Genomic DNA, 15,821 nt, shown 5'->3' on the forward strand with positions numbered 1-15,821 from the left:
GGATGAGCTACCTGGTCTTCCGCCAGATAGGGAGATTGAGTTTGGAATTGAGCTAGTCCCTGGAACAGCTCCGATTTCAAGGAGACCCTATCGGATGCCTCCAGATGAGTTAGCTGAGCTGAAGAAGCAATTAGAAGATTTGTCAAAAAAGGGGTTTATTCGGCCAAGCAAGTCTGAATGGGGATGTCCCGCTTTGTTTGTGAAAAAGAAGAAAGAGGGCACGTTGAGAATGTGCGTAGATTATAGGCCACTCAATGCTGTGACCATCAAGAATAAATATCCCTTGCCACATATTGATGTTCTGTTTGACCAATTATCCAAGGCCAGAGTGTTCTTAAAAATAGATTTGAGATCCAGTTATTATCAGATTAAGATTAGGCCACAGGATATACCGAAAACTGCATTTTCCACTAGATACGGGTTGTATGAGTATCTTATCATGTCTTTTGGCTTGACAAATGCTCCTGCATACTTTATGTTTTTGATGAATACAGTTTTCATGCCAGAATTGGATAAGTTTGTGGTAGTGTTCATTGACGACATTCTGGTGTACTCCGAGAATGAGAAAGATCACGAAGAGTATCTGAGAACTGTCTTGACCAGACTTAGAGACCATCAATTGTATGCTAAGTTTAGCAAATGCGAATTCTGGTTGAAGGAAGTTCCTTTTCTTGGTCACATTCTGTCAGACAATGGAGTTTCAGTCGATCCAAGTAAGGTGCAAAGAAGTTATGAATTGGAAAGCACCGACCACAGTTCCTGAGATTAGAAGTTTCTTAGGACTAGCGGGTTATTACCGTCGCTTTATACCAGATTTCTCGAAGATCGCCAAACCGATGACAAGCCTCCTTCAGAAGGATCATAAGTTTGTGTGGACAGAAGAGTGTGAAGCAGCTTTCCACACTTTGCGGAAACTGTTGACCATTGCTCCTGTTCTAGCACAACCAGATATTAGGAAACCATTTGATGTGTTTTGCGACGCATCGAAGACTGGATTGGGTTGTGTTCTTATGCAATAAAGGAGAGTCATAGCTTATGCATCACGTCAATTGAGAAAGCACGAGGTCAACTATCCAACACATGATCTTGAACTTGCTGTAGTTGTGCACGCCCTAAAAATTTGGAGACATTACCTACTTGGTAATGTGTGCAATATTTTCACGGATCACAAGAGTCTTAAGTATATCTTTACCCAACCAGAGCTAAACATGAGACAGCGTAGATGGTTGGAATTGATCAAGGATTACAACTTGAATGTGCAATATCATCCTGGTAAAGCCAATGTAGTGGCAGATGCTTTGAGCAGAAAGTCACATTATTTAAATGTACAGCCATTACTTGAAGATGGGTTCAATCTAATGCATCCTGCTGTGTTACATAGTATTCAGATTAGTTGCTCTTTAGAAAGTAAGATAATAGAAGGTCAGAAAACCGACAAGGGAATATTCCATATCAAAGAGAAAATAAAAGAAAAGTCGTCTCAACACTTTAAAGTGGATGAACAGGGCGTGTTGTAGTTTGACAACCGTCTTGTGGTTCCCAAGGATCGAGAGCTTAGGAATAAGCTCATGGATGAAGCTCACTTTTCTAAGCTATCTATCCATCTCGGAAGTAGTAAGATGTATCAAGAACTAAGATCTCGCTATTGGTGGACCAAAATGAAGAAAGAAATTACAGCATATGTTGTCAGATGTGACACATGTTGTCGAGTGAAAGTAATTTACATGAAACCTACCGGTATGTTGCAACCCTTATCAGTCCTTAGTTGGAAGTGGGACGATATAAGTATGGATTTTATCACGGGTTTGCCCACTACTCAAAAAGGACATGATTCGATATGGGTAATTGTGGATCGTCTTACTAAGACCGCTCATTTCTTGCCTGTCAAAATAGACTATCGACCACCTCAATATGCCGAGAGGTATATCACAGAGGTTGTGAGGTTGCATGGTATACCAAAGACCATAGTATCTGATAGAGGCTCACAGTTCACGGCTCATTTTTGGGAACATTTACATAAAGGCTTAGGAACTAGTTTGATTCGCAGTACCGCTTATCATCCTCAGACAGATGGTCAGACTGAACGAGTGAATGCTGTTTTGGAAGATATGTTAAGAGCCTGTGTATTGTCTTCTAAGGGATCATGGGAGTCATGGTTACCGCTAGCTGAATTTTCTTATAATAATAGTTATCAAGAAAGCATCAAGATGGCCCCATTCGAAGCTTTGTATGGCAGAAAATGTAGAACACCATTGAATTGGGTCGAGCCTAGTGATAGAAGGTATTATGGCATTGACTTTGTAGAAGAAGCCAAGAAGAAAGTTCATATTATTCAGCAGAATATGAAAGCTGCCTAATTACGTCAGAAAAGCTATGCAGACAAAAGAAGGAGACCCCTTGCATTTGAAGTTGGTGACTATGTTTATCTGAAAGTCACGCCAATGAAGAAGAAAAGGTTTGGAATCCGAAGAAAGCTTGCCGCAAGATTCATAGGACCATACAAGATCTTGGAACGAAGAGGTCCGGTAGCCTACAAGTTAGAGTTACCTGAGTCAATGAGTACCGTTTTCCTAGTTTTCCATGTATCACATCTCAAGAAATATTTGCGTGTTCCGGAGGAAAGAATAGAACCTCGAGGTATTCAACTCAAATCAGATTTGGTGTATCGTGAGCAACCAGTCCGAGTGTTAGATACTAAGAAACATGCTACTCGGAATAGTGTGGTGAAAACATACAAGATACAGTGGGATCATCATGATGAGGGAGATGCAACTTGGGAAACAGGAGAGTATCTACAAAAAGCTTATGAAGAATTTTATAACAAATGGTTCGTAACCCAAATCTCGGGACGAGATTTTTATAAGGGGGGAGGGCTGTAACACCCCGATGTTATGCCTACATTTAGGCACTACAAATCACACATATCATGCATCATCAAGCATCCAAATCCTATATGCTTAATCATGTGCATACCAATTAAAACATTGTTTTGAAACATCTGAAACGTGCGTGAAACCTGAATGTTGCATATACCAGTTTAAGAATTGTTTTGCCCTAATTTTGTTTGCTAGGTTAGTAGAACTTGTTTGGTTAGGATTGTAAATCATCTAGAATTGTTTATCACAATTTTTGGAGCACGGTTTGTATTTGAATTTTTGTCAAATTTTGCTTTAAAAATAATTCTCCAAACATTAGGGTTTAAGTCAAAATTGACTTTAATTGTATAATTCAAAATCTATAATGAATTGGATGTTGGTCTTAAAATCAAAGTTGTAGAGGATAAAATTTTGAGCAACTTTTGTTTTTGGCCCAAAGTTTGAAACTGCTTTGATTTAGTCCAAAAATTCGTTTGAATGAAAAAGGAATTCAAATTAATTTGAGAAATCTTATTTTTACCTTCGTGGGCCTTGCGCCTCGTTTCTGGCCCGTCTGCCGAAGCCGGCCTGGCCCGCGTCCCCGCCAGCCGCGCGTCTCCCGTGCCGGCCCACATCACCCTAGCCCAGCCCAGCTCCACGCGCTGGCCCTTCTCCCGCGCGCCGCGCCATTCCCCTGCTGGTCGCCGCGCCACGCCACGACCGCAGCAGAGAACGTCCGCTGCGTGGCGACCGCATGCCGGCGTCACCCGCCGTGCAGCAGCCGTGGCCTGACACCGCGCCCACACACCCGTCTTCAACTGCCAGTGCCCGTGCGCTCGCTCACTCGCGCCCGCGCTTCCTCTTCTCCCCCTCCAGAGCCGAGCGCCCGAGCTCCGCCCTCACCGCGCCCGCAGCTCCACCGGCGTCAAGCTCCCGCACCACCGCGCCATTCCTCGATTGCTCGCGCCCACAACTCCGCCTCGCCTCCCTTTGGCTCACGCTCGTGCTTGCGCCGCCTTCCGAGCCCAGGGTGAGCTTCCCCGCGCCTCGCCACCGACGTCCATGGCGCCGTCGTGCTCGGCCGCCGTGGAGCGTCCCCTTCCTCCCCTTCTCAGCCATGCTTAGCTGCCTGCTCGCTTTCGCCATTGCCTCGCTAACCTCCTGCGCTCGCTTGCTTGCGCTGTCGTGGCCGAAGATGGCCGCCGGCCGCTGGCCGAGCCACGCCGTCGCGCCAGCGCGCGCCCCGGCGAGGCACCCTGCCTCGGCTGGCCAGGCCGAGCCAGGCCGTGGGCTGATGCCCTGTTGGGCCGTCTCCCCTCCCTCGCGCACGGGCCACATAGGCCGGTTGTGGCCGTGGGCCAGCTGTTCCCCACGGGCCGGCCCAGTATTTCTTAAATAAATTGATTTCCATTTATTATTTGTTAATTGAAATCTGAAATGGTTTGAAAATTGTTTGGGTGATCAAACTTGCTCCAAATTTGTTGAAACAAATTTTTCTAGGTTCCTTATCATCAGATCTACTTGGGAAAATTTTTGCATGTCATTTTTGGGATACTTTTCTGTAGGATTTTATTTAATCATGGATATTGCTGATAACTTGAAAAATATGTAGAAAAATCTATAGTCTGCAGAAAAATATGATTTCAAGTTTGTTAATCTTCTTAGGTCATGTACTTCCTAGGAAAAATATGTTTCATGCATGTGCTGTGGGAAAATTTTTAGGTGTAGTTCAAGTGCCTTTAATGGCTGATTTTTGTTATTTTTGCTAAGAGAGCAAACTTTGTATAAAACATGCATGTGGTAATTTTTGGACAGTCATTATATGCTATGAAGAACCTAGGAAAAATATTAATTCTGTTGTTTGACACTTTTCATAGTACAAAGTAATTTCATGCTCATTTTTATGCTATAGCTTGTCATTTTTGTGTAGGATAGTTTACTTATCCAAATGCCATGAAATTTTTATGGTAGTCTGTTTAGGGTATTATTATGCTACTATAATTTTCTCAGATTTTTAGGAGCATCAAAAATATATGTTGCTATTCAAACCTATTATTAATTAGGGTTTAAGCAAGTGTTGCTTTAAGTGTGATTAAGAAAGTAGTAAAGCTTTGGTGTATCCTTGAAGCATTTCATAAGATATGTTAACTTAACATATTAGTAGTAGAAGAGAATGCAGTAGATGACATGTGCTTATAGTATAGTTTCTTGGATGATGTTGACTACCTTGCATTTCAACATATCCATTGCATTCATCTCCTTCGATGCACCGTTTGCATAATCACTTACGCGCATTGCATCATACAGGATCGCAAACCAAGAACCCAGTCGTCATACCCGAGGAGCCAGAGGAGCAGCTCGAGGTGCAGCAGCAGGAAGTGCCAGAAGCCGACGAGGAGGACGTTGAGGAACTTCCGGAGTGCCCCGATCACCGTCCGAGCTCCTTCGAGAGAGGCAAGCCCCGGAGCATTTTTCTCCTGGTTTGCAATTATTTAATTAAATACTTTACTTTAAATTGATGCATTACGTTCAGGAGTTGTTTGCAACCGTTGCTGCATTTTACCTTGCTTACCTTTGTTATACTATATCCTTGTTACCCTGGTATCCGCAGTCGAGTCAATGCTTAGCTGGCTTAGACCGGTAGAAGTCAGGTGATTTCCTGTCACCTGCGAGCTATAGGTGGTTACCTGGATCTGTTTGGATGACTATGAAGTCATGGTATAACTAAGTGTTAAATGAAGTTGAGACCGGACGGAGACTTGCAGAGTTTTGGACTGTAGTGCTTTCCGTCTGTGTCGATTAAGGACCGACCGTTGTTGGGCCTCGAGTCATGTTGAACGCATACCTTACATTTAGCTAGCCGGATAAAGTACCTTCCGACCACGAAGCTGGGAGATTTTTCGGGCCGAGTAGATTGCCCGCAATGCACTGTGCCAGAGCAGGTGTGGTAGGACACGGGGGCGGGATGATAAGACCAAAGTGCAGTCGGTCGACCCCTGGGTACATGTGGTTCCTGGCAAACTCGAGATTCCTGGAAAGTTGACTCGGTGATCAATATCTCACTTTAGCGGGTGAGTGAGGTTTGTGTAAGGAATAAATCACTAGCTGGTTAGGAATCGATTCGAATCGCCATCGCTCCTGGATAGTGAGCACTTGACTTGAGTTACTTCATCATAGTAAATGTTATGGAACACTTGAACAGTTATAGTGAATATGACAGTATGGAAGTTGTTTAATGATCATTGGTTATCATTATCTGCTTAATCACATGTTTACTCTAGTATAGGTGCAAACCTAGTTGACAGGTTAATAATAATTAACTTGGCAATAATGCTTTTAGACAGGTTCTTGAAATGCTAAAAATGCTTCTTTTTGCAAATGAGTCAGCTACCCTACTATAAAGCCCTTCATAATCCTTGGTGTCATTTATTTTCGGTTATGTCGGGTAAGTCTGGCTGAGTACCTTCTCATACTCAGGGTTTTATTCCCAATTGTTGCAGATGGGCAGATGTATTACGGCTACTGTATCAACTGCCTTTATCCTGCGATGGGTGATGCTTAGGACCATGGGCATGGTCATTCCTTACATCTCATCTGATGCTTTTGTTGGAGATGATCATTCGCTGGCACTATATTTAAACTCCGCATGAGTGTGTGTGGTTTGAACAAATGACTTCCGCTACTTTTATTCGAACTGGTTTGTAATAACTATGTTTAAACTCTGATCTATCTGAGATTGCGAACTTTTATGTAATATGTGATGGTGACCGCTAAACTTATTACGATCATGGCTAGGACACGAGTTGGTTTGAAATCCTTCATGATTTCATGGACTACCGGGTTATACGGGCTTAAGTTTGCTCAATCGTCTGCTCTGGTGGATGATTTTCTTACTTAATTTCATATAATTGGTCGGTTCTGTCACACTACCCGTGTCGGGAGAAAGAGCATGAGAGACCGAAGAGAGAGAGAGAGAGAGAGTAGGGGATAAGAAGTAGGAAGGAGAAGTGGAAGTTGTTGTATATATTTGATTCTCTAGATTGTAAGGAGAAGCAGGAGAAGCAGAGGATAAGCGAGGGAAGCTAACCAGAAGCAGGAGAAGTGGCTGCAGGCAAGAATCCATTCCAAATGATCTAGGCCGTCAAACGCGAGATCGGACGATCAGGGGAATTTTGAGCGATGTGGATCCAATTTCTCCTATAGGAATTGGGCGGGTTTTGTAGGGCGTGATTGGTTGCTCCGAGCTCGGTCATCCAGGATGAAGGCCCCATCCAGGCTCAGGATAGCCCAACTGACACCGTTCACCCTCCTGTGTTTGGTTGCACTTGAGGCTTGCGTACTAGATGACTTCCTTCTCGTTTGGTTGCCAGCATGGAGCGTTAAGTGGTATGAAGTTGTGCTGCTAGCTCTGTTTGGTTTGCCGCACGACAACAAGTCTAGGCACTAAGGTATGGTTTTGGTGAGGTTACCACACTTCTCAGGAAAACAAGCAAGATAGAGGATTTGTTTGCCTCAGTTCATTGTGCCTTTTCATCGACAATGACCTTGGAGCATCTAATGACAAATTTGAACCATACAACAGTCCTGGCATATAATAGTTAACAACATTAGGGTCACAGTACCTCACAAGGTCATTGTCATTATAAGTTTGCGCGACACATTTTGAGCATCACAGGCAGTTGTAGCAACGAGCAAGAACGAACCACATGAGCACCAGCAAGAAAAAAGACTGCACCACAGCCACAACAAATAACACCGGTGTGTTCCTAGCCACCTTTGGTGGAGGCTTGACAAAAACTCTATTATCTTCACAACCCATGAACTCCAAGTATGATGCTTCTACCTCTTCTTTATTAGGGAAGCTCTTGTAGCTGTTGTTTTTAAAACCAGTTACCTAGGCATTACATCTAGCCTAGGTTGCATATACCCCAGGAACCTTGCCACGGTATACAACATACCAAGCCATGTGCCCCTTAAAAACATATAAAAGCAAGTATAAGATATTGATAAGATGAGGGTTAGTTCAATCGATTTGCCTCAGATTTAATTGTCTTTTCATTTGACCTTGATCTTAAAGCTTAAGAAACATAGACAACAACAAACCTCAAATAGATAGTAGAAAACAAAGATCATGATAAGCATGAAACCATGTGAGACATCTAGCCCAACCATCAGATCATCACAACCGCCCAGCTGTTGCTTGGGCATGGATGTCTCATATGGTTTGATGACAGCCATGAGAAGCATAAGTAGAAGATAGAAGAAATAATGCTCCAATACCTCACAAGTCCAAGGTCATTAGTGTGCATAATCCATTACTAAAACTGGCATTGTTATCTTCATAGGCATGAAAAAGATCTCTCAATAGTATTAGCCTCAGTCAAAAAATGGTGGACATCATAGGCACAAAAAAATATAGGCCTCAGCTAACTGCAAACTAACTTATAATTATCTTGCAAGCTAACTACAATCATCCCAGGTGACAAATAAGAACATAAATTGTTGAGGCAAGTTCATGGCTGCCGTGGAAGTGTGGGACACGTCCATCCCAGCCATCCAATAGGCATGCCTACAACAGTTGCTTGGGAATGGACGTATCCCACGGTTTGATGATAGACATGAGAAAACACAAGAAGACAATAAAGTAGCAACATGAAGAATACCCACAGCCACCTTAGATTGCTATAGTTTGCATACCTATCTGTGGCCTGGTTACCACCAAAGATGGCCTCCATCTGAACATAGTTCTCTATTGATGTGTTCAAGAACTTAGCATCAACAGGATGGTCCTAGCTAGTAAAACAGATATAACTATTAGACATAGGGGAGCAAAAGAAAAGGGATAGTTGAGGTGTTATCCAAATAGTTTCTAACCTTGGTGTGGCCAAGCAGGTGTTCATCATCAAGTACTATCATATGGTGGTCCTCATCCCATAGAGCACCACTCAAATCCTTGAGCCTAACAATATTAACCCACCTTTGCCTCCACTTTCTTAGGTGATTGTAAATCTACTGGGTGCTCACATTGATCCCAGCAAACTCAGAGACCATAAGTGCAACCTACCTAACATGTACCTCCTTGAACCCTTTATCAGTTTTGACCCCCTGCCCCACCAAATCATGGAACCTCCTTAGCATAAACCCAGACTGGACATGAGTCTAGTGCATAGGGCCATTGGGTTGAGAGGCTACTGGATTGTCATCATCAGCAGCAACTATCCCACCCTATTCCACCACATTGTCCTCACCACCAATGTTAACAACCTAGTCAAGCATATTGTCCATTTTCTATCCACAACCAGCATAACATTGAACAAACCAGTACATAAGGAAAACAAATTATATGATATGAAATACAAGTTCAACAGATCAAATAAGTAGAAAAGAAATAGGTACTACATCATTGCAAAGTGCCATAGGTCTAAGTTAAAATACAAGTTCCATCAATGCTACTAAACAGTACACACACCATGCCACTACACCCTAGAATTCCTCCTGTTTTGCCATATCTGTGCATCCCATGCCTCCTTCTGTTGTGCCCAGGTACCATTATTAGGGACATGATCTGGCTATGAGGCATTGTCATTGATGTTAGGAGTCCATGTGGATTCAGCAGGCACATGCTCATCCTGCCCATGTCTGAGGATCCAATTGTGAAGAATACAATAGGCAAGAACAAGCTTAACTTGGGTCTTATATGGGTGGAAAGGCTTATTGTCCAATATCCTGAATCTATTCTTTAGAGCCCCAAAAGCCCTCTCAACTGTTACTCTAACAGACGAATGCCTTAAATTAAAAATCTCTCTTTGATTTTGAGGTCGGTTTGAATCAAACTCCCTCAAATGGTACCTGGTGGCAAGAAACCAGGCCTCACTGCATAGCCAGCATCGACAAGATAGAATTTGTCTAGAAATTAGTAGTTAGGGATATGTTTTAGTAGTTTCATTTAGGATTAAGCAAAATGTCAATGGTTTTTTATAGTTTGGATAATACCTGGTGGCACTCTAAGGCCATCAGCTCTTTCAAGAGCATCAGACAAGATAAGAGCATCATGTGCATATCCCTTCCAACACATAGGTGAATCTAAGGACAAAGTCCATGGCTGCCAACACATTTTGTATGATGGTGTGCTTCCTACCTCTAAAGGCAGCTTGCATCTTCACAGACACTAGCTAAGATATGAGTACCATCAATTGCTCCTATGCAGTCCTAAATCAACAAAACATAAGTGCAAGTGAATATTGACACTAAACTGATAATGAATGAAACCTATGTATGACAAGTTATGGATATCAACCTTGAAATAGGGGTACCATCTTCTACTCCTAAGGATCCTAGGGTGAACATTGGTAGCAGGAGGGACAATCAATTCATTCCTCAGCTCTCCTACCACATACAACACATTCTGGAAGAACCTACTAATTATCTCTGTAGATCTCCTGAAGGTGAGGTCAACCACCCTAAACCTCTCATTGTGACCAACAACATGCAAGAACATGACTACTTGTTCTTTAACAGATGCATGTATGCTATCAGTGACAAGCTCTCTATTACGAAAAAGGTCATAAAGTTGAAAAAGGGGCCTCTTCATTCTAAGAAGGTTGATACAGTGTACATCATTAGATTCATAGATGTATCTAAGGTCATTCATCCTCTGTTTGTCCCTCTCAGCCATGGGACCATAGATGACTGAGCGCGAATCTTCAACTCTCCTCCTAAACCACATGAAAAACCAAGCAGCCACTGCAACAACCACAGCAGCGATAGTTCCGCGCCTAGCTTCAAAGGCCATGTCTAAAAACAGGATGGAGGACAACATTAGAAAGGGAGCATGCAACATGGGTGTGTACTGCTTAGCAAGAAAAAGTCAGACAAAATGAACTATGAAAAATGCGGCTGCCACACCAAAGGGTGCTTCTCCAACGTATACTATTACACAATCAACATCATTGACCTCTAGGCACTTTGCTCGGTGTGTATAATAAAATAGGCATCAGCATGTACAAGATCTACATAAAACATGGGGTATATACCAAATACGAAGCATCATGTACAGATCTGAGCTAGAAACAGGTAAATCAGGTATAGCATCGCACATATATGAGGATGTCAAACTAGGAACCCTAATTTCTTGGCATTGCAAGCAAAATCCACAGGCAAATCAATAAAATCGACACTGAAGGAGCAGGGGAAGAGCGCAGGTGGCATATACCGTCGAAGCGTCGGAGAACCGAGAGAAATCCGCCGATGGTGGTCGCCTCGGTAGGGCTACCGAGGTCGAGGGGGAGTTAGAGGGGAGTTCGCACCAGAGCTATAGCGGAAGGAGAGGCGGAGAGTGAGGACGGTAACCCTAGCCGTGACCCACGCGCACGCTTTATCGCCAGGACGACCTCATCTCCCGCGCTCTCCTCAAAAGGTTCCTGCCGAGTACTGAGCGAGCCTGCACCGAGTGGGAAGTGGGGATCGAGAAGACGGCGCCGTCCGGGACGGAGGAGAAAATCTGCACGAGAGGAAGCAGGAGAAAGGTACGAGTAGAGCAACCAAACACAGGCGAATGCACCAAAGGGTGCGGGATAGGCCATATAATGGCTCGTTTCGGGCAACCAATCAGTGGAGAAGCTAGAGCAAATCCGAGAGGGGTGCGTCTGTCATGTAGATGCGTAGATTTGAGTCATCACCATGGTGAAAACTTAACCATATCCACTAATATTCAAAATTTCTGTGGGTGCATCCGCATCCACGACACAATGTTTTTTCAGTTGAAACAATGTTTTTTCTCTCACAATAACTCAGCCAGAACAATGTTTTTCAGCCAGTTTCAGCTCAGATTCAGCAAGCCAAACGGGGTCGTATACATGTAGCTTCGCCGCTGCAACCAATCACGACCGTAGGGGAGAAGAAGAACATGACGCAGCCCACCAGTCCTCCGATCCAAACCACCGCACTCAAGGCGTGTTTGGACGAAGACCTGACTTAGAGGCACCGTCCAGGCAGGTCGATCCCGCCCCAGGCCTGGGTGAGGTGCCTGGGCCAGGCAAGATTCCCTGTCTTCAAAGCAAACAAGCCCAGCGGCGCAGTCACCGTGCCGTGCCGTGCCGCGTGAAACCCATCTATCCAACGAACCCCGTCCGGGCGGGGGTGGACTGCCCCCGTTGTTGCGATTGCGAGGAGTTCCCGTTCCCGAGCCGCCACCGCATCCTCGCCGAGTCCAACAGAGAGGAGCTGCTGCACTTGCAATCCATTCCATTCCATCCTCCTCGGTCTCCCGGCTCCTCTCTCCCTCCATCTCTAATCTTCTCGTCCGTCGTCTCCCATGGAGCGGCTCATCTCCACGCCCACCTCCTCCCCGTCCCCATCCCCTTCCCAGACCCGGATCCGGGGACCCCTTTTCCTCCCCTCCCGGCGCCTCCCCGCCGCCGCGGCATGGCCCCAGCTGCGCTGCCACCCCACGCGGCCCGGCGCGATCGCGCTGGCGTCGCCGCTGCGCCACGAGGCTCTCTCCGCCGCACCGGAGGAGGCGCGGAGCGACCCGCCGCCGCCGACGCCGCCGGTTGCCGTCGGCAGTCCGTGGAAGCTGCTCGGGAGTCTGCTCCCAAAGGTGTTAGGATTTTTTCCCCCTTTGTCTCTACCTCTAAGATTGCAATATTTAGGTTTATAAACTATATATAGGATACTGCCAAGATACGATAGTGCTGGTCTGCTGGAGGTTGGCGTGATTGAGTGTGCTGTGTAAGCAATTCATGTCTGGCATGCTACTTTTCGGGTTCAGGGACAGGGAGCGTCTGAATAGGAATACGAAAATATTCTAGCATACTTTAGGGGCCCGTAATGAGAGTGGTTTGCTTGGTGCAAGACCAAATCTTACCATAATAATGTAATTCGGCTGCTGTAACTGCTAATGTAAGGAGATAGCTTAATTTTATTAGATAAGATGATGGAATGACATGCAAGACCTGTTCTTCATTCACACGCCTTGTACTCTACTGCTCTATGCTCATCACTCATCAGATGCAAGCAACGCTAAATGCACACGATATTATTGAAATAAAATGTAACTTCACATTGTTCTAGGAATACATCTGAAGTTAGACACCAATTAGACCTAAGCTTTGAATTGACAGTAGTGCTGTGCTTCAATGCAGTACTGTTTCATTTGGAAATTATAACACTTTATGGAACTGGCACCTCTGAGTTTGTTCTGATAAGTCTGGACAAAGTTTGTTGTATGGTTTGCTGACAAATCAAGACCAGATACCTTGCAAGGACTCCCAAGTGCTTGTGGTCATAGGAGTATTGGTCCTGTAATTCAGTGAGTTCAAATTCAAATGTGGTGTGAAACCGTGCAGTTTTTAGTTGAGATGGTGTATTTTGGTGTTGAATGTTTATGTCATTGCATCTCGATAAGGTGCTGAGCTTGCTTTCTGTGTTCTGTTGGGTGAATTGCTTTTGTTCATTATTATACTTTGTTGATATTTCCTAAGGAGCGTGCCTGAATTGTTCACATATATGTTTAATGTTCGAAACAAGCTGCATAGTCAGTGTTCTTCTCCTAAATGAATGATAAAGTGTGATAATTGAATGCCTTTGCTGTTCAATTGGTTTATCACACCATTTCCTGTTTCAAATAATAGGATGCTTTCTTTTACCCAAGGTGATTTCAATTTTAATGTGTGTAGAGACTCGATATGTCTTGATCAGCGATAATCATGTTAGCTCTCTTATTCACATGTATCATTTGCCTACTCTGGATATTGTCTTTGTGATTTAAAATCGTTTGGATGGAAATTTTTTAACTGATGATAAATTCTGGTACTGACATGTGTTTTAGTGCTTTGGTGCTGAGGACCTCTTGATAGGTGCATTGGGAACTGATTTTTCCTTTGAAAAGCTCAATGCACAGAAACATATATGCTCGTAATAACTTGTGTATGAAATTGGAGAGCAATTTGAGTATGCAAGTATAACACATCCATTTATAAAGAGTACCAAGGATAGTAACTGATGCTAGTCACAGGTTCATATTTTATAAGAACATCGCACATGATAGGTATCATTGTATGTTTTTATCAAGTTGTATACTATGAGGTTAAATCTGATTAAATTATTTCCGTCACAAGTTGGTATGTTTTGCTTGATTTGTGGTTTACTATGCTCTGCTCACGCTATAGGATCTTGTCATCTACCAGCTAATACCATTGGTCATTAGTTTTGAAATTTCTTGCTGATCTTTCTTTCCATCCTGTTCTGATGTGTTAAATTTTCTGTATTACAGGCTTCCACTGCTGCCCTTATCCTATTGTTGACACTTGTTACTAGCTCCCTGCACTCTAGCCTTCCTGCCTATGCATCGATGCAACCAGTTGCCAAAACTGGTGGAAGAGTCCTCACGACGGAGATACTAAGTAGTGGCTGGGCTGGTTTTTTAGCTGGGTGCTTACATACCTTGTCTGGGCCAGACCATCTAGTTGCCTTGGCACCGCTGTCAATTGGGAGATCCAGACTTGAAAGTGGACTGGTTGGTGCCCTTTGGGGCTGTGGTCATGATGCAGGGCAGGTCATTTTTGGCCTGCTCTTCTTGTTACTCAAGGATCGATTGCACATTGAGGTTTTCCGTGCATGGGGAACAAGAGTTGTAGGCCTGACCCTTCTGATCATAGGAGCCATGGGTGTTCGGGAAGCTTCAGAGGCTCAAGAGTCCTCACTAGTGTTGGAGGGCGTCGATGCCAGCATGAGCAGCAATGAGTCTTTGCAGTCCCCTTCAACTCCCCGGAAGAAGAAAGTCAGTTTTGCGACATTCGTCACTGGAGTCGTCCATGGTCTCCAACCGGATGCGCTGCTGATGGTCCTGCCGGCATTGGCTCTTCCGTCGCGCTTTGCTGGCGCAGCCTTCCTTGGCATGTTCCTGGTCGGCACCGTGTTTTCGATGGGGAGTTACACTGCTTTTGTAGGTTCTTGTAGCGAGGCCCTGAAAGAGAAGGTTCCCAGGATAACAGAGAAACTGACCTGGGCTGCTTCGCTTGTAGCTATAGGCATGGGTCTAGCTCTTCTGGTTGGGCAGTTCTTTGGGTTCAGCCTGTACTGATGATGTTAGCTACTACGTGTGTTTACTCGGCGGTATTGTTTTTCTGTCAGAGCATTGTTGGCAATTAGTTTGATAATAGATGGTTATTGTTTGTGAGACTACATGTATACTGCTACAACATGACCTGGCACCGGCTCACTTCACACTGATTTTCTGCTCTGTATCATCTGTTTTTTTCCCCCTGTAGAAGAGTATCACTGTGCGGTGTTACTGCATATGAGGAGCTGACGGACTGCTGTGTGTTTGGTCTGAGGAATGATGTGATCCATCTTCTCATTTCTCACTTTCGTGGAATGGAATGAGTTTCTTCTTACTTCTCGCTTTTTTATTTGGTTCTTGGTTTGTGGAATGGAATGAGTTATCTATCACCACATTATTCCTCACAGGCTTATAATTAGTATATGCATGAGGAATGAGTTGATTTCATCAAAATTCATAGAATGAACTTACGATGCATCACTCATGAAGCATGGGATGACATCACGGACCAAACACATCATAACTGTTTGGTAAGCCCTATAGTTCTGTAGCATCTGCTTCGGCCGCAGATGCAGTCGTAGCTAGCAATCCTAGTAAAAAAAGTACAGAAGATTCGCGAGATGCGGAGAAAACACACGCGCCCTTGGGTCGCCGGCAAAAGCAACTGACCAGGGCCCCAATTCATTATCTTTTACGTCGCGTGTGGTTTAGAAGAGTTTAGAGGGAAGGATCCAGATGCCACTCTAAAAAGGATGAGGGTCCTGCAGCCAATCCTGGGCTACTCCTTTTTCTCACCATGAGCTGTTCGGCTGACATTAATTTTAAACTGGAGTAGCTGGGAAAAAATACTGTAGCAACTGTTTTTTTTTGTACGAGAAAAACACTGCTCTCGCTGGAAAAGCCAG

General features: G+C 44.3%; 1 protein-coding gene across 1 annotated transcript; it reads left to right on the plus strand.

Annotated features, from left to right (window-relative positions):
* The first annotated feature begins 11,943 nt into the window (after positions 1 to 11,943).
* On the plus strand, positions 11,944 to 15,033 carry LOC136540638 (chloroplast protein FOR GROWTH AND FERTILITY 1-like). The gene is made up of 2 exons (XM_066532639.1): positions 11,944 to 12,453; positions 14,128 to 15,033. The coding sequence occupies exons 1-2, from the start codon at positions 12,169 to 12,171 to the stop codon at positions 14,935 to 14,937; spliced, it is 1,095 nt and encodes a 364-aa protein (XP_066388736.1). The 5' UTR covers positions 11,944 to 12,168; the 3' UTR covers positions 14,938 to 15,033.
* The last annotated feature ends 788 nt before the right edge of the window (positions 15,034 to 15,821 follow it).

The sequence above is a fragment of the Miscanthus floridulus genome, chromosome 2 (genome assembly GCF_019320115.1).
Source record: "Miscanthus floridulus cultivar M001 chromosome 2, ASM1932011v1, whole genome shotgun sequence".
Taxonomy (NCBI): domain Eukaryota; kingdom Viridiplantae; phylum Streptophyta; class Magnoliopsida; order Poales; family Poaceae; genus Miscanthus; species Miscanthus floridulus.

What these genes read in the sequence shown, in the direction of transcription:
- LOC136540638 (XM_066532639.1), top strand. Translation starts at nt 12,169, where the DNA reads ATGGAGCGGCTCATCTCCACGCCCACCTCCTCCCCGTCCCCATCCCCT. An exon ending in TCGGGAGTCTGCTCCCAAAG is followed by an intron (nt 12,454 to 14,127) that starts GTGTTAGGATTT and finishes TCTGTATTACAG; the next exon opens with GCTTCCACTGCTGCCCTTAT.